The sequence below is a fragment of the Arabidopsis lyrata genome (genome assembly GCF_000004255.2).
Source record: "Arabidopsis lyrata subsp. lyrata unplaced genomic scaffold ARALYscaffold_8, whole genome shotgun sequence".
NCBI classification, from domain to species: Eukaryota; Viridiplantae; Streptophyta; class Magnoliopsida; order Brassicales; family Brassicaceae; genus Arabidopsis; species Arabidopsis lyrata.
The window spans coordinates 4,597,953-4,616,465 of NW_003302548.1; the positions used below are offsets into that span (position 1 = coordinate 4,597,953).

Genomic DNA, 18,513 nt, shown 5'->3' on the forward strand with positions numbered 1-18,513 from the left:
AGAATATGTATTCTAAAAGTCGTAGAAACTAGTATTCTAAATACCGTAGAACAGAAATGACTTCTAAATTTTGTAGAACATGTAGAGTGTGTAGAATACATAATCTAATTTTGTAGAACATGTAGAGTGTATAGAATATACATTCTAATTTCAGAAGACATATTCTAAACTTTATAGATCAAATTTTATCCATCTAAAACGAAAACAAAACAATATATTTTTGAAATTTTATATATCTTCATGTCTTCTTTATCATTTTAATACATATTTTTCTTAATTATTTTTGAAACAATTGGTTCAATTTTATGTAAGGGGTAGTTTAGGAATAGTTGATATTTGTTCATAGAATTCATATATGGACAAATACTTAAATATTTATCCTTTATTTCTAATTTTCCTTTTTTTTTTTGTAACTCTTATGTTAATGTATTTGGATAGATTTTTGTTGTTGAAAATTCGTTGTCTTATTACAAAAAAAAAATCACCGAACAAAACGAAGAACATCGCTCGATTTCATGAATCAAATGTTGTATTCTCATAGAAGCATCATTACTTCATCTCCTTTTATACCTCTGGTGGGTTTCGATTCGTGAATTTAAATCAAATTTATACTTTTACAGTTTTTGTATATGTCGATTCAATTCGCAATCTTTGAAATTTTCTGTTTTGATAGTATAGAATCGCCAAGGATTGTCAAGAACCCGGATCTTGTATGGGTAATCTATATCTCTTAAGGCTGATTCAAAATTAGGTTTTCACAACTTTTGTTTTAGGTTCGAATACGAATTTGATACATTGTGGTTTTGAATCGTTATATAGAGTAGCTCTGTATACAATTAATCTTGATTATCCGTAGCTATTTTTAGTTTGAAAGCAAAAACATTTGTATATTTTGTGTATACTGTGTTTTGAATTTTTTTTTTGGTTTGTGTATTCAGGTGAAGGATGATTAGCGAGTAATTTCAGACAATGGAGGAGGCAATGGGATTTTATCATTGTAGCTATTCAAAAAATTTTGTGTCAAAGGTTAGTAAGATTCTTAATTTTTTAATTTTTGTTGATTATATTTGCAGATTTACCTGGTTTTATTGAGCTTAAGATTAGTTACTTCATATATGGCATATTGTTTTGTTCTTGTAAGGATATATATATGTAAAAGGTTGGTGAAATCTCAATTTTTACTTTTTTGTTTATCAGATTTGCAGCTTTACTTACTATTATTGAAATACTTTAAAAAGTTTAACATGTTAATAACAAATTCATTGTGTTAAGGTGAAGCATCCGATTCTATTAACATAAGAATATGGAAAAGGAATGAGTTATATAGTCATTGGAGATATCCAGAAATCGATATGTAAAAAAAGGTTAGTGCCTCTGTGATTTTTACACTGTTGTTTATATTCATATATTTGTCTTCGTATGTTTAATCAAAGTAGTATATCATAGATTAAAACTACAAAACTATCTGAAAAGTTGATTGATAATCAGTATTCACCTTTACTGCTACTGTAATTTTTTTAGTTTTACATAATAGAATATCACTTAATAAAATCGGAAACTTTTATCTCTCAAAGTAATGCTTTTAAAATTTAAGGTCTGAGATTGTAGAGAGAGGAAATGAGTAGAATAACAATTGTTTCGAGAAATTGATAAGAATATTGAATGTATAGGCTTTCAAGATGGTACACATAATGTTGGACTTACCAACCTACACACATATTATATATAAGCCTATTACTACATGTGTTACTTTATTTGATATAAAGTAATATTCAAACTACTAAATATATATGGAAGAAAAAAAAAATATATATATATATATGTTACCTCAGAAACATCAAAAAGCTCAGAAATTGTTTTCCGAGGGAAACGGTGAAAATATTCATTCTTCTTGCATATTTTTTATTCTTTAGGCTTGCTTCTTGGATTGCAACTGCTAATACATTAAGTGGTAAACTAAAAAGAGTATAAAGCATAAGTTAATTTAGTACTATACCTCTTTCAAAATTTAACTTATAGGGTAGAAATAAATGTTTAATATACATACGTAGCCACAAACTCTTGGACAGCAGGATAGTCTGGATTGATTTCCAGCAAAGACATTTCAAAGGCATTTGAAATTGCTATTTCACCTGTTAAAAGTAAGGTGAGTTAGTATAACCATAGAAGAATATAAACTCAATCGTAGCCTAATATTAACTTTAAGTACCTTTAAAGATATTGATCTTAGCAAGTCGAATCAAGCATATAACCCTGTCATTTGCCTGCATTCCACATTTCAATAAATATCCACTCTCCCGACTTGATAAACTTTTGCAGCTTGTTCATCTGTTATTTCTTTATAGTAGCATGAATCAAAGTACCTTACAAAACTCACAATTGTAGTAAGCAAAACAATAATACTTTTTAAATCTGAAAGGTTTGATATCAGGAAGTTAAAAAATACTTACGGAAACATCATCAAGAATCATTTCCATTGTCTCTCCTATGAATTGAGTGTAATGAGTCCAAGAGTGAACGATTTTCACTTGGATTTTCAACATTGTTTGAGGTTTCACGTTAGTAAGTTCAGTGATAGGAAGATTAGCAGCCATTTTTTTAACGAAAAAAAAGAAAGAAATGAAGTTAAGATTTGAAGTATTATGTGTTTTGAAAGTTGATTATCGCTTTTACTATATATACTATTAGCATATACAACTCTCATTTTTAGGGTTTACTTTTGTGTAAACGTATTTAATAGAATCCTTAATCGAATATGCTTGATTGGATAGGATTAGAATATTTTGTTATTTTGAAATTAGGCAAATATAATAACTGAGATTAGATTTTATTGAAAGCAGTTATTACAAATTGGTTGTGTTCCTTATATTTGGTGATTTACTTTGGAATTTTCTTAAAAACACTTTTGCGAATATTTAGAGTTTTATTGATTTCTGTTGATTGTTTTGGCAACTTTCGAAATGATTTTGACAATTATTTTCTGTAACAGATACGGAGAATCTCCTGTGATTTAGGTTCTGTAACAGTCAAACGGGTCGAATCGAGGATCCGCGTCCCGGACCGTAAAACGCTGGATGGTCCGCGTGTTTATCCGAAATAATAACCCAGGATCCGGGTTATGTATCCGATCGATATGTCCACTTTAACCTTATCCGAATTTTTCAATTTACTCTTTCATTGCAAAAATACCAATGGCAATCTTTTATAATTATTTACACTTTATAAGGTTATAAATTATCTAATCCTTCCCAATTAATAGTATAGATTTTAAAATATCACTTTTATGCACACAATGACATTTTTATCTTTAATGAAAGGCTAGAGTTTTGAAAGAATATTTATTTTCTCCTTCTTTGTCGACTCTAACTATTTCGGCGGCGACAATTGACGATTTCCGATTTCCAGATTGAACTTTTTGGTTCTATAACTCAAATCGTCGTCACTATATCTCACAGTCTCGACTTCTCTGTCGAATCAATTTGTAGAATTTCCATTTCTCCTGCGAAGAAATCAATTGTAGGTACCCAATTCATTACCCTAAAATTTTGTGTTTCCTATCTATTAGGGTATAGTTTGATATTTAGATTTGTTTAATTTTATTAGCAGGCCGAATATCTTCTCTAATGTAGCAATTTCTTGGGGTTTCGTTTCGAAACTATCAAACTATGTTCTTTAGGGTATAGATTGATGTTTGGGTTTGTGTTTTAGTTACTAGGCCCTCATTTTGTGATTCATGTTTATTGATATTTACTCGATTGGATTTGTGTAATTTCAGTGATTTTAGCACAATGGATTCAATTTTTCGAATTGGATTACTTTTGGAATTGTTTTTTCATTAGATTTTGCATTTGGATATGATTTAGTGTTTAGTGGAATTGAGAATTTCTAAGCATCTACTCTTGTGAAACAAATCCGGCGACAACGACAAAGATTTGCGACGGTTTTCTGCGACGCAGACGACTAGAACAGAGATTTGGAAAACAGACATGTCACATGGGAAACAAATCTGGCGACAGCGACGAAGATCTGCGACGCCGACGACTGCAACGGAAATCTGTGATGGCAACGCCGATCGACAAGTTCAATGATGAAATCAAATGAATTAGAATGAAGGATAAAATAGGAATACAAAATTTTTATAAAAAAAAACATAAAAAAAAATTGTTTAAATTATCAATAAATATTATCTATACATTTTTGATAACCGAAAGGTTTAACGACTAAACCAACTTGATTTCTTTAAAATATATGTATATTTTTCAGCAATTGTTTTCTAAATCATACTATGAAATTGTTTTTCTTTTTTTTGGGTAAAACATAAAGTTTTAATAAATATTAAAATCTTTGCTTTTTTTCTCGATAATGAAATGAATCGTCCAAAAAAGTTGAAGCTGATGAAAGTAGTTTGACCCCTCCACATCTCCCAACTTGGTGGTCCTTAGCTTCGCACACACCACATGCTCTCTCTCTCTCTTCTCTTTCTCTCTTTAGCTCTTCTCTCTTTTGCTAAGCCAAAAATGGAAGCTTTACTCTATTGACGACGAGATCCTTCCCTCTTTCTGTAATTTACAGGTACCCATTCAATAATTTCCATAAAGATTTTGGTTCTTGCAAATCTTGTAGCTTAAAGTATAGATTTTTTGGTATTTACTTATCAACAAAAAAGTTTGTGAAACGAATGATAATATTACCATAAATGGTGAGACATCCATTTGCGGCTGAGATTTTCCAACTTTACTCTTTTCTCTCTCTCTCTCTCTCTTTCCATTTTTATTTTCACTACATACAAAAATAACATCATAATCAGAGATGAGTAAAAAAGTGAAACCCTAATAGTCTTTCTCTATAAGGTTGTAACCAATGTTACTCTTTTTCATTAGTCCTATAGATCTCATTCCCAAAATAAAATGTGTAAAGATAAAAACTTTAGTGGGTTTGGTTCATGATCTCTTATGGGTTTTTGTAAATTACTGATTTTGAAAGTATAGTAGAGAGAAATGTTACGGAATGTAATAATAAAGGGATGATTTTGACAGCTGAGAAGTTTAATCTTACATCTGTAAACAGCTTTTGATAATGAAATGGTGTGAAGGGAGGGTCCTACTTTCTTGAAGGATTTTTGCCCCCACAATCTCTAATGAATGTGAATTATTGGTGAGCCAAAAAAAAAAAGTTTTGTGATGAAAGAATGATGAGAGGGTATCTTTTTTGTTGGTCTTGTTATAAATGTGGATGAAATTGTGATTGAAACTTACTCTAAAAGTATTAAAAAAAAAAAAAAAACAGAACATTTTCTTCTTCCTCTGGGATCCATAAGTTTTAGGTATGTTTGATCTGTTGATTTTGTCCTTTTATCTCTGCAAATAACAGAGAAGATAAATGAGGATTTTCTCCTAGGTTGAAGTTTTATATGAGTACTTTTTATTACCCTTGACTTTGCTTGTAGAAAACTATGGTTCTGTTATTGAATAGTGGAAGAGAGGGAGCTTTTTAGAGATCTGTTTTTGGTAATTCTTTTTAGAACTATATGGTTATTGATCAGAAAGCAATCTGTCTCCAAAAGAGTATAGAGATTTGAGCAAATTAGAGAACCTAGGGTGAAGAGTATGTAGATTTGGTATGAATAAGCAGAGGATTTTGTAATAGAGAAGCCATGAAACTTTCTCTAGGCACTTCAATCTGTAACATTCCTTGCCTATCACAGTTTAGGTCTTTCTTGGACAACTCCATTTCGTCGTTTTTATTGTTTCTTCTTGCTATGGTTTAAGGTTGAACTGGAGGCATCATCGTCTGGTTTCTAGTTGAGTAAAGAAATAGACCAAGTATTATGTTAGACAGTAGCATCTATATATGTTCTTTCATACAGAAGTAGCTTTCTAAAACAAAGCCATTGTTGGTTCTTCATATGTTTGACAATCTAGAGTTAAAGTCTTCTCTCTACAATTTGGCTGATTGCTTTTATATAGAATAACGTTTTGGTCGTTGCTAGTTTCTTGTTTCTTATGAAATTTGTGTTTCTTTCAGATTTTGGTGGTCAGTGTGTCGGATGGAGTGTAATGCGAAGCCATCGTTTCAATGGGAATTGGAACATTTGATATCTTTTGGTACTTCATCAGCTGAAATTCCTAGAAAGCTAAAACCAATGGAGTGGGAAATTGATGGGTTTGATTGCACCTCTCTGTATTCTTCAAGCTTTGCTGCAGTAGCTTATGGTGGTAGTTCAGGTTCTGATCTAGCTAATGCTTTCTCTAAAAGCTCAAAGTCAACTAGTTCTTCATCAGCTGAAGTGAGAACACATAATTTTACATCAGAAGCTGGTGAAAGTCTTCCTGGAGAATTAGGCAGCAGTGAAGAGTTTGCAAAGGGAATTGATACTTCTCCAAGTCGTGAACTTTCTTTTGGCTCTGGTGATCCTGTTCTCGGTTTAAAGCTTGGTAAACGAACGTACTTTGAAGACTTTTGGGAAGTGGAAAATGCGAAAGGTTTGGGACTTCCAGTTAGCCTTGCTTCGTCTTCTGTTTCTCCGGTGAAGAAATCGAAATCCATTCCTCAGAGGTTACAAACTCCTCACTGTCAAGTTGAAGGCTGTAATCTCGATCTCTCATCAGCTAAAGACTATCATCGGAAACACAGGATTTGTGAAAACCATTCAAAGTTTCCTAAAGTCGTTGTGAGTGGCGTAGAGCGTCGGTTTTGCCAACAATGTAGCAGGTAAAAGCTAGTCTTTTTCAAGAGAGAAAGTGGTTTAATCAGTTAGCAAAATCCTTAGTGAAATCATAACTTTTATGTTTTTTTTTGGTCTCCAAAGGTTCCATTGTCTCTCTGAGTTTGATGAGAAGAAACGTAGCTGTCGCCGACGCCTCTCAGATCACAATGCAAGACGTCGCAAGCCAAATACTGGGAGGACATATGGTATATACAACAATCACTTGTCTCTTATTCTTACATGCACTCTGAAATTGGCTATAATTCAGTTATAGCATCAGTTTTTTTTTTTTTTTTTTTTGTCAAACTCTGTTATAGCATTAGTTATTTTCCTTTTTCTAGATAAATATCATGTCATGTAGTTTGGGGCTCACAACTATCTCATTGATGGAGAATTGGATATGCTTTTGTCATTCTGTGTATGCAGATGGGAAGCCACAGGTGGATTTTGTATGGAACAGATTTGCTCTTATCCATCCAAGAAGTGAGGAAAAGTTTCTATGGCCAAGTTCGAAGCCCGTACCATCAAGAGGGTTAATGCCGCAACCTGCAAAGACCGAGACTTCCAATGAGCTGTTCACTGAGCACAGTAGATTTGGATTGTTGGACCCCAAAACCAAAACCGCAAGAACCGAGTTATTCAATAAAGGTTTGTATTCTCTTGAGTTTCAAGTACATGGTCTCATCTGTTTGTATTCATGAACTTGATGATGCTTTGTGTTATGCGGATTTTTAGAAAAGGTCACAATCTCTTCACACATGGGTGCTTCTCAAGATCTTGATGGTGCTCTCTCTCTTCTGTCAAATTCAACAACATGGGTTTCCTCTGACCAACCAAGACGTTTTACCCTTGATCACCATCCCACAAGCAACCTCCAACCTGTGGCTAACCGTTCTGCGACTCAACTCAATTCAGTGTCCGGCTATTGGCAGCCGGATCCACCCGCAGTTGAAGGCCCGACCGCGCTGCATAGAAACAGGGTAGGCCAGTTTAATGAAAACTGCTTCAGCTTGAACCAGTTTTATAACTGAAAGTGTATGCCTTTTTAAATCCTAATAAGATATTTTATGTTAAGGATCAGGCAAGCTAATGTTAAGTTAAGATAGGAGCTGTGAAACTTGCAAGACACCAAATCCTCTCTTCTTTTTTGTCCAAATATTTCCATGGGTTAGAGAGCTTTGACAATTGTCTTAAAATCATCTTGTCGTGTTATACATTAGGATTATAAATCTTGATGAAACGCACAGTATCTACATATACATTTTTATAGTACTTTTTTGCTTTAATTCTTTTGGATCCGGGTTTGATCCGGGTTTTAGTCTATTCGGATCTTGGATTAGCAATTTAAGGGATGTTGTCTTAATTTCAAACTAATAAATGAAGCCATGTTGTCTTAATATCTTTCATATTAATGACCTTAATAAATAGCCGATTTTAATAGAAAATCGTTTTCATATTTATGCTCAAAATAAATGTCCAGATTTTAACAATATATACATATATTATGAAATTATAAAGAAAAAAACGTATTTATTTTTTTAACAGTATATATATATATATTATGTTAATAAATTTGTTTAATATTCTAATAATAAGCTATGTCATTTTTCTTTTACAATAACAGATTAAATATAGGCAATTGCCCATTTAAATTGTAATAAATTTAAAATCAAAATAACAATCTACATATACATTTTTACAGGGTTTTTTTGCATTAATTCATTTGGATCCGGGTTTTACCTGGGTTTAACTCTATCCGGATCTTGGATAAAAAATTTTAGGAAGTTTGTAATAATTTTAATCCCTTATTTGGCCAATCATAAATCGCAGAATAAATTTTGTTAATATTACCTAAACTAATAGCCACATTAATCATACCGTAATAAATTTTATCTCTAATTGATTTCGAATATTTCCACAATCTAAACTAATTACTATCACATACCTTATCTCATCTATTGTTCCTAAAATCTTGTGTAAATCTCGATTTTAAAGAAACCAATTACTCTATATATCATTACTTTAAAAACGTTTAATGCTCAAATCTTTAGTTAAGATTTTGGAAAGAATAATCATTTGAAAATCAATTTCGAATCAGTTTAGCAAAAAATTAATTTTTATTCTTTGACATAAATATAGATTACTTAAAATAGATCGTAACAATAAATATATAAAAGTAATGAATATACAATAGAAAGATACTCTCATAAATATCTTTACGATTTGAGTATTAACTAGATGTTAACCTGCGGTACACCGCGGGCCTATATTTTTATTAAATAAAAAAAATTAATATCTTTTATTTTAAGGCTTTCTTTTATATAGTATATGTTATTGTTTTTTATATTTAAATGTATATATAGAGATATGTATATATCTATATATTGTAGGATTAGTATATTTTAAGTTCATTTTTGAAAATATAGAGATAGAGAAAATTATATAGTTCATTACCACGGTATACCGCGAGACTATATTAAAAAAAAATTAAAATGTAATTTTTTTGAAGATTATCTATAGATATAAACTATCATTTTGTGTTTTTTTTTAAATATACACATATATATATATATATATATATTATATATAGTGTACAGTTAGTATGTTTTACGTTTTAATTTTTAAAATATAGATACAAAAACATAAATTCATTAAGTAACGATATATGGCGGATATAGTTTGATTCTTTTTTGTGTTAGGTTTGAATATATTAACATTCTTGACTTTACATATTTCATCAAGGAAAAAAAAATGTTGTCCTCATTAATAAAGATTATGAGTAAATTGCATAATAATCTAAAACAACATATTATTCAGTATACATAAATAATCTTTATATCTTTGCTAATAAATTTTTTTTTGTGGTTAATCTAATTTATAACTAAACAAATTATTTATTCCCAACATGAGTTTGGTTTATAGTATGTAAAATAGCAAAATGAGTTTGTTAAAGAACGAATATTAAAGTAACCATATTTTAATTAATGTACTTTAAAATAAATATATTTGGAAAACGAATTACATAAAATTTGATAAATATAACTATATCAAATTAAATAATATAAAATTAATTCAGTTCTTTTACTAAAGTAAATTTACCTACATCAAATTATACATATATAAAAAAAAAAGTTTTTTTTTGGATAAAAGGTTTGCAATTGGACTTTAAAAAATAAAACTATTACAGCCCGGGCAGGTTTATGGGTTAAGTCCAGTAAATACATGAGAATGACCAAATATGAACAAACCATAGTGTTTAGTGAAGCATCAAGTCATGGAAAATAATTAAAAAGTGACCATATCAGTCGTTTGGTGGAAAAAAAAAAAGTGAAAATAAATATCTGAAACCAGTCGGCGATATGTTCGACGGCAAGCCTTTACAATCACCAAACCTCTTCCGTCGAATTTTCACTCTGCGTTTCTCTCCCGTCGCCGTCGAACATGTGAGATGTCTCTCCACTTCCATCACCGAAGATGCATTCGAGCAATCTTCTTCTCGAGGAACCGATCATGATGGCTTCAATCCTCAAGCCTTTCAAATCGGTGAGCTCTCTTACTGCTCGATGCTTTAGTATCCCGTTCTTAATCGATTTGCAATTTCGCATGGATCGATTGCCCACCAAGCATTCAATTTGTTTGTAGAGGTTCCTTTGATCTTTTTTTTTTTATATGTATTTCTCAAAATTTCTTCCCGCATTGACTCAGATCGTCGGAACTCTCGGTCCCAAATACCGATCCGTCGAGGCTCTATCCGGCTGTCTCAAAACCGGCATGTCTGGTACTAACCATCGCCCCAACTTTTTTGTGTGTTTTCCAGTTTGCTAACTTGATTTGGGTTCGATTTCACTGATAACTTACTCATGGTTCTGTCATTAGTGGCTCCAGTCGATTTTTGTGTTAGTATAAGCTTTCTCTGAATTTTTTATCTAGTGGATTTTTTATTTATTTGTTATATGCTTTTGAAGCGAATAACAGGTTAGCTATAGATAAAGCAAAAAACCCCATACATGTTAGCTTTCTCCAAACTATGCTAACTACTTTACATCATAGGATTGTCTAGCCAAGCTAATAACAAAGTGCATATCTAGGCGATGGCGATAACTATAAAAATGTTTACGATTAGGAAGATAAGTATTCATTATCTTTCATCCTATAATGTGCTATTTATACTATCTAAATTGTGAAACTAAAGAACATTATGCTTTTCTTCGCAGGTGAGAGTAAAGTCTATGAAACAACTAATCAAAGTAGCATTAAAACTTCATAATTTGTCTCTACCACAAAGGTTAGTAACAAATAACAGAACCATAAGTTGTAAGGAATATGGGATAGTAGAAGATTATAATTTATTAGTTTTCAGTGTTGATTGGTCGAAATACTGATGTCTAATCAAAATATGTCTAGAGCATTAGATAGATAACTTACATAATGAAATTAAAAAGCAAAGAAACACTAATACTATCTTTATTACTACACATAACATATCAATGATTATACTTACTATTTGATATAGCTCTTAACTCATTCTATTCACTGGTGGAGAAAAAGAAGAGAGCCAACAAAGCTATTGGAGGTACCGTACCGATATGCGGGATCAAGTTAGAGTTTATACAGGTTAGTAAATAAATAACATTCAGTCAGCTAAAACAAATACGTGCATATAGAATAGTAATCTTTTCAATGTTGGTAGATAAAATATATATTGAAATTGGGTACACCTCGCCATATCACTGTTTGACTAAATTGAAAAAACATAAACAGTTCTTCATGTCGTTGAAGAAGATATGGTTGATTCTTTGCTTTAATTTGACACAATTGATTGGCAATGAGTCACCTGCAATTATAAATTGACACATGTTTAGCTTTTACATTACTGAATGGTTTTTTTTTTCAAACCATAATTGAAATACACAGAAAATAAAGTTAAGGTTTACATACCTTCTCGGAGGCTATTGTCAAAACTTTTTGGCAATAAGCGAGTCAGTTGATATTCTGGAAAACCTCCTTGAAAACAACATTTGGTGGGCAAATGCTTTGTGTGTTCGATGGTGTGATGAAAGGTGAAGCTAATGAGTATATATAGGCGTGTGACGATTAGGTTACGAAATTCATGGTAGCGAAGGAAAATATCTTTGCAACCTTAACTAAATTCGAATCAAATCTTTGTAATCGATTTATTTTAGGAATATGCTGCAATTCCGATTTTGTATAGTAGTAAATAATTTCTTTAAATTACTCGGTATGAATATTTTTGTTTGGAAGAAATAAGGATAATGTAGATTTTTAGGAAGATTGTGGCTAGAATTTTGGCAAATATGTGAAAATCGTTTTTGATTTCAAATTATTAACTTAAATAGAGATGAAATGAGGATTGTTGAGATATTTTTAGAGATTGTGTCGTTTGTTTAAGGTATGTTAGGGAGTAATTAGTTGAGAGAAAAAATATCCGAATATAGATTATAGAAAAAAAGAACCTATTAATGTGGGAAGAAGTTAAGGAAAAGAGTTTAAATGAGTGATTAAAGAGATAATGTCGTTTATTTATTTATTACAAACTTCCTTAATTGTCTTATCTAGGATCCGAATATAATTAAACCGGATAAAACCCGGATCCAAAAGAGTTTATGCAAAAAAACCCTGTAAAAATGTATATGTAGATAATTCTTCGACAAGTTTACAAAAAGAATTAACTATAAAATTTTCTTAAAACGTAAATAATTAAAAACATTTAAAGCAAGATAAACAGAATATTCTTCTTGAAAACCCTAAACCAGCACGGTCTACTTCACTATATATATAAGATCATGCTATTCCACTAATCAAAATATTCATTCCGCCAAACCTCTAATTTCGTTTTTAGTTCATATTTCTTTATATTGTTATTGTTTATAATTTTATGAAGCTTTGTCGTTTCTAACATATTATTATTTGTCTATTTATGCATGTATGTATAAGAGACGATCATGAGGATGTATCACTACCATTGACTTGATCGAAATTTGTTTCAGTTTCATTGAAATTTTGGAAAACTATGGAGATCATCAACTTCATCTCTTATAAACTATTAAAGAAGGTATGCAATAAAAGGTTAGTTAGTCCTTCTTCTAATCATCATGTATACTATTTTTGTTTTTAGTGTTCAGTATTTTTTTTTTTACATTTTCATGTTTAATTTCTTCATGATGTTTGTTAATGATTTTATTTTGTAGGCTAACAAGTTCACTCTTTTAATTCATTTTCTTTAAGGTAGGAAGAAAAATAAATTTTCAATAAAATAAAATTCTAATTCTTAACTTTAATTATTCTAATGTTATTGGTTTTCATTGTTTTTATGATATAAGCCTTTACAAAACTCTGGATACGGATTTTGGTTGGTAAGTATAATTTTTCTAATCTCAAAATATTTTCTAACAGTTACGGGGTTTTCTATGGCTAACAATGACATCATATAATATTTTTTTTTTAATTTAATGTATTTTATATTTAGTGATTCCTTATACTTCTTTTCTATGTATGTTTTAGTTTTAACTAATTTTATATATATATATATATATATATATATAAGTTCTTGATTTAATTTGCTTATTTTTTCTTGAAGGAAAATAGAAGTTTATAGCAATCCTCTTTTGATTTGATCTTATTTTTTAAGCGTGAAAGTATTATTGGAGAAAGAATAATGTGGTGTACTACTTAAGCAAGGATCAACAATAAGAATGTTTTACAAACAAAATATATATGTAATTTGATCACATTTATTATATAATAATTTTATGAATTAGAGTTAGTTTTGATCCGTTTTAATTTCTTATTATGTAAAAAAAAATATTAATGAAAAGAGGTTAATGACAAAATCAAAAAAAAAAATCGAGTAATGGAAAGATATTCCAAGATTTTCATATTTTCATTAATTATAACAAAATCCCTTAATTATCGCATTTAATTCAGATTATTTAATATGATTATACAAACTTAAAATAGAAAATAATCTTTTTAAAATCCCTCAATATTTGGAAACCTATTATAATTAATATCGATTTATCAGTAACAAATAATTATTTCTTAATTCAAAAATTTGTGTAGAAAAAATGACGCACACATGAGACCATTACAATATCATCAACAATAGAAATTCTTCAAGAATATTGTTTCATGCGGGTTGATTTTTTTTTTAATAAACAATAGGTTATATCAATAGATAATCTTTAAAAAAAAAAATTAATTTTTAAAAAGAAACATAGCCCTTGAGTTTACTACTATTTACGATGGCATCCCATTGGCATTTATTATTTAGATTTTCAAAATTAAATCAAAGATATTAACCTAAACAATCATTGCCAAAAGATCTCTACAAAATATATTTATTAGCCATAACTATCCTTGCTACAATTACATCCATACTGCATTGTTATAATATTTATTTACTCAAAAATATCATTATTGACATATATAAAATTATTTATATTATTTAAAAATATTATAATAAAATGCAAACAACAAAAGAAATTAAATTTAAATCCGCCATACATCGTTACTTAATGAACTGTATGTTTTCATTTCTATATTTTAAAAATTGAAACCTAAAACATACTAATCGTACACTCACACTGAATAATATATAGATATATATGTACAATTTTTAAAAAAATATAGGTTATATCTGTAGATAAACTTCAAAAGATTTAAATTTCGACTTTTAAAAATAAAATATAGCTCCGCGGTGTACCGCGGGTCAATTTCTAGTATATATATATATATAGCATGCATGTTAAGGGAGTATATGAAACGAATTTATAGCAAGATTAGACATATTGGGATATGATTAGAATTAGAAGTATTTTTCGTTTGGTAATGATAAAACGATCTAAGCTATGATGATGATGATTTTTGGTTTCAAGACACAAATCCTAATGAACTATATTCAGAAAGTAAAAAAATCATAGCTATTAAGCATGAAGAAACAAGCAAAGCAAAATAAAACTAACTACATTAAGCTAAAGATGTCAAATGCAATAATTCAAGATGTTAAAGATATATGGATCACGGCTTAGACATTTCAATTAAGGCAATTACCAATAAATTTAAGATGCCATAGAATTAGAGAACAATAAGCACAATCTAAGACAGTGGGACACTGATTAGATTTTTTTTTGAACACCACACTAGATTAGATTAATCTACTACTTTATATGATTTATCACACACAAACACACAACACAATATAATAATAAAAACTTCAAAATAATGCAGCAATAGCTTAGAATCTTCATAAATGGGCCACGCCCAATGTGAAAAGCCCAATAATGGAAGTAAGCACGTGTTGTTGAGATAATAGTTTCTTCGTACATCATTGGACACGTTTATGGCTGCGTTCGACGCGTGATTTGTTCGTGGAGAAGAGGGCATCGCGTGACAATTCAAGCTCCATAGTTATGGTACAAACTTGAAAGAAACAAAATTAACCCAACAAGAAAAGGAGGTTACAATTGCAACCCTTGCAAGATGTAGTACAATAATAGTTGGACTAGAACGGTAGACCATAACAAAAAAAAATAATAATAAGAATTGCATTCCTCTAGTTTTAGTGCATATAAGTTCAATTATCACTTTAAACTAAGTCATTTCCTTATTAACTTATTCGTAACATAGTTTGGACTTTGGCCTAATTAACTAATTCGTAGTGAATTTGTAAAAAACTTCTCACAAAAAACCTATTATGTTGCGAAAGTCAGAGAAAAAACCTATTATGTTGCGAAAGTAAGAAAAAAATGCTTTACAAATTAAATATTATATATAAAATATAATTTATGTGGAGCTCAATGTTATTCATCGAACACAATAACCTATCTTATCTATCTCGATTTATTTACACACTCAAACAAAAACTTTTAATACAAAATCATCCATATCTCTCTCTTTATTGTTTCATATTCCAATCTTTCTACTAGTATAATTTTTTTCTCATTTATTTATATTTATTTTGGAAATTTTTATATTTATTATATATACCATAAATTAAACATATACTTATTAACATACTCAAAAAAATTTTAAAGTAAGCAACCAGATTTTTTTTTTTTTTTCGTAAGTAAGCAACCAGATAAATAAGTGATAATCTAAAAGAAAAGAAAAGTTGAAGATTGTAGAAGATATTTTTACCCACACGGCCCAATGAAAACCCAAATCCAAAAACTCACGGCTGGCTTATTCATCTCCTCACACAACAACTTAACTCTCACTAGCCCACGTGTTTACTTTCTCAACCATTACCTTATCTCCAAAATTGTATTTACTTCAAAATAAACCGAACCGTATCAAATTAAAACAAGACCACACTTTTGTCTGAACACAAAATAAATAAAAATCTTTTTTCTTTTCCTCGAGACGTCTCTCTTCTTCAATTTCTTCACGATTCTACTTTTGCGTTATCCCCAAAATTGGCAACCAAACCAACCCTATCTCTCTTCTTGAAACCAACAATGAGTCCGATCGTCATAACCCAGTTAGCCACAGGACTCAGCGTTTTAGCCGGTGCGGTTTTTATCAAATCGGTCTTGGACCAAAAACCTATGGCTGGTCAATTCCCTCGTTGTCCGACTTGTAATGGTACGGGACGAGTCACGTGTTTCTGTTCTCGTTGGTCTGATGGTGACGTTGGATGTCGTAGGTGTTCTGGTTCAGGTCGTGCGGTTTGTAGCAATTGTGGTGGTTCTGGAACCGGTAGACCTTTACCGGCTCAGATTACGGTTCAACCACCGAATCGTCCTTATTGATTCTCAAGAAATCTGTTTACTTTGTAAACGATTCTTCTCTCTTGAACTCTCTTATTCTCTGTCTTGTAAGTTGATTATATATATACACATAGATGAGAACAGATTCATAAGCTTCTTGTGATTGTGTTCGGTTGTTACTGTTCATAGTCAAAATTCTCGAATATGTCATTAATGGTGGCTTAATCTTTAGGATTAAGATGATGAGTTTGATCCAAAGATTCAAAGCTTCTTTTGTATAATAGTTTAGGGTATTGTTGTGGATGGTTCAGTATATAGACTTTGTTGGATGTGTTTGGTTCATGTCTAGTCTAGTACTCAATATGTGGCCATGCGATGTTTCAACAGCTTCTTGAGTCAATGGTAGGAAGATACAAGAACCTCAAAACGTTATAGAGGAACGAGTGTTGTGTGTGATGAATCTTGTGATGGTCCGTTTCGGCTGTTAGTTTTAAAATTGGACATTGGTAAAGGTAAAGGGAAAAAAAGATTAGTTATGGTTGTTACGGTTGCAAAACAGCTTTAGTTAGTCCGTTTATAATCTGATGATTGGGAAAAATGAAAAGATTTTAGTATTTGTATTTGTCATCTAATTACAAAATGAGAAATTGCGGTAGATGGTCTCTCAAGATTAAAAACATCTTTGAGTCAAGAAAGACTTAGCTTCCTACAGCCATATAGGAGTATAATCTCAAATCATTAACACAACTTGAACTATCTCTAAAGCTCATTTGTTTATTTGAGGGCAATTCGAGTTCGATATGCCACTCCTTTAATCCGTTGTGATCGTGAAGGATGAAGGCCGACATTCCGAAATGGTAAGAAATTGGCATAGGCGGTCGAAACTTATAGTCCGTGGGATGGATGGTGTTTAGTTTGGGTAGCTAGGAGATTTGTACCAAGCTGTAGCTTTCGTGCATTACTACTAATTTGAGCTAGAATGTGATTCATAACATAAAATCTACGAACCGAATCGGTCATCGAACTTTTAAATAGACTACTAATTTGAGCTAGAATGTGACTCAAAGCATAAAAATCTACAAACCGAACCAGTCATCGAACGTTCTTTTCAATCTCACACGATCGGTTTAAGCTTAAACCGGATAAACAAAATTTCGATTCGGTCCGTTTCGGCTATAATCCGGTTTGGAATTTTTGCCCAATTTACATGTTTTCTCATGGCTCATTTTCATTTTCCCGCCGTGACATAGCGCCTAAAAACTCAAAACCCTAAAAATGTCGAACATATACAATTCATTACCTTTTGTGAGATTTTCCTCCACAAAATCAATGGCGGAAGAAGAAACATCAACTCGACCAGAGTTTCCTCTCGGAAGAGTAAAGAAGATAATGAAACTCGACAAAGAAATCAACAAAATCAACTCAGAAGCTCTTCACGTCATCACTTACTCCACAGAACTCTTCCTCCACTTCCTCGCCGAGAAATCAGCTATTGTTACGGCGGAGAAGAAGCGAAAAACTGTTAATCTCGATCATTTAAGAACCGCCGTTAAAAGACACCAACCCACGAGTGATTTCCTCTTAGACTCTCTTCCGTTACCGGCTCAGCCAGTCAAACATACCAAATCAGTTTCCGACAAGAAGGCTCCTCCGCCGCCAATTGGGACTCGTCGTATCGATGATTTCTTTAGTAAAGGGAAAGAGAAGACTGATGATTCAGCCTAATGTAAAATTTCTTATTTTGTTCTCAATTGCAAATTGTTACTCTTGTGCTCAAATCAAAATCTTGTTTTGCTAAAATTGTAATGAGAATGTATGGATCATGAGGAACTTTTAACCGAAATAAACCTGATTCTTGTCCTGTGACTGAGATAAATCTTATTGTGTTGCTTAGAATTCTAACTTTGGTTGTGTAGAGAGTGAGAGAGGTTTGGGGTGTGTATTGTTCTTTTAGCTATTCTTATATGTATACTACTTGAGTGTTTCTGCTCTTTTGAAAGAACGCGGCTATAGAAGTTGTCGCGGGTTCAGTATTATGTTATACTTTGTTTGATTATGAGCCGATAAGCTCGGTTGTGA

General features: G+C 31.1%; 3 protein-coding genes and 2 long non-coding RNA genes across 11 annotated transcripts; all 5 read left to right on the forward strand.

Annotated features, from left to right (window-relative positions):
- The first annotated feature begins 418 nt into the window (after positions 1 to 418).
- LOC110225704 lies at positions 419 to 1,775 on the forward strand. The gene is made up of 3 exons (XR_002329920.1): positions 419 to 575; positions 939 to 1,026; positions 1,273 to 1,775. It is a non-coding gene; the product is annotated as an uncharacterized LOC110225704 (long non-coding RNA).
- Positions 1,776 to 3,316: 1,541 nt separating this feature from the next.
- LOC9301511 (squamosa promoter-binding-like protein 2) lies at positions 3,317 to 7,937 on the forward strand. 7 transcript variants are annotated; one of them, XM_021013204.1, is made up of 6 exons: positions 4,355 to 4,572; positions 5,068 to 5,323; positions 6,025 to 6,711; positions 6,809 to 6,912; positions 7,133 to 7,354; positions 7,442 to 7,937. In XM_021013204.1, the coding sequence occupies exons 3-6, from the start codon at positions 6,047 to 6,049 to the stop codon at positions 7,735 to 7,737; spliced, it is 1,287 nt and encodes a 428-aa protein (XP_020868863.1). In that variant the 5' UTR covers positions 4,355 to 4,572; positions 5,068 to 5,323; positions 6,025 to 6,046; the 3' UTR covers positions 7,738 to 7,937. The 7 variants fall into 7 exon arrangements, with proteins under 7 accessions (XP_020868875.1, XP_020868888.1, XP_020868863.1 ...); XM_021013210.1 differs by having other exon boundaries at positions 5,068 to 5,154; XM_021013216.1 differs by lacking the exons at positions 4,355 to 4,572; positions 5,068 to 5,323 and adding an exon at positions 3,317 to 3,520.
- A 1,979-nt stretch (positions 7,938 to 9,916) lies between these two features.
- Positions 9,917 to 10,598, forward strand: LOC9299751. The gene is made up of 3 exons (XR_002331457.1): positions 9,917 to 10,249; positions 10,412 to 10,484; positions 10,583 to 10,598. It is a non-coding gene; the product is annotated as an uncharacterized LOC9299751 (long non-coding RNA).
- A 5,446-nt stretch (positions 10,599 to 16,044) lies between these two features.
- Positions 16,045 to 16,776, forward strand: LOC9299752. The gene has a single exon (XM_002863630.2). The coding sequence runs from the start codon at positions 16,183 to 16,185 to the stop codon at positions 16,474 to 16,476; it is 294 nt and encodes a 97-aa protein (XP_002863676.1). The 5' UTR covers positions 16,045 to 16,182; the 3' UTR covers positions 16,477 to 16,776.
- Positions 16,777 to 17,623: 847 nt separating this feature from the next.
- LOC9299753 (chromatin accessibility complex protein 1) lies at positions 17,624 to 18,310 on the forward strand. The gene has a single exon (XM_002863631.2). It carries the CDS (start codon positions 17,710 to 17,712, stop codon positions 18,157 to 18,159), a length of 450 nt encoding a protein of 149 aa, XP_002863677.2. The 5' UTR covers positions 17,624 to 17,709; the 3' UTR covers positions 18,160 to 18,310.
- The last annotated feature ends 203 nt before the right edge of the window (positions 18,311 to 18,513 follow it).

Bases quoted from the DNA above. Each gene is read 5' to 3' on its own strand.
- LOC9299753 (XM_002863631.2), top strand. From the start codon at position 17,710: ATGTCGAACATATACAATTCATTACCTTTTGTGAGATTTTCCTCCACA.
- LOC9299752 (XM_002863630.2), top strand. From the start codon at position 16,183: ATGAGTCCGATCGTCATAACCCAGTTAGCCACAGGACTCAGCGTTTTA.
- LOC9301511 (XM_021013216.1), top strand. From the start codon at position 6,047: ATGGAGTGTAATGCGAAGCCATCGTTTCAATGGGAATTGGAACATTTG. The intron at 6,712-6,808 runs GTAAAAGCTAGT...TGGTCTCCAAAG, and splicing joins TTTTGCCAACAATGTAGCAG to GTTCCATTGTCTCTCTGAGT. The intron at 7,355-7,441 runs GTTTGTATTCTC...GCGGATTTTTAG, and splicing joins AACCGAGTTATTCAATAAAG to AAAAGGTCACAATCTCTTCA.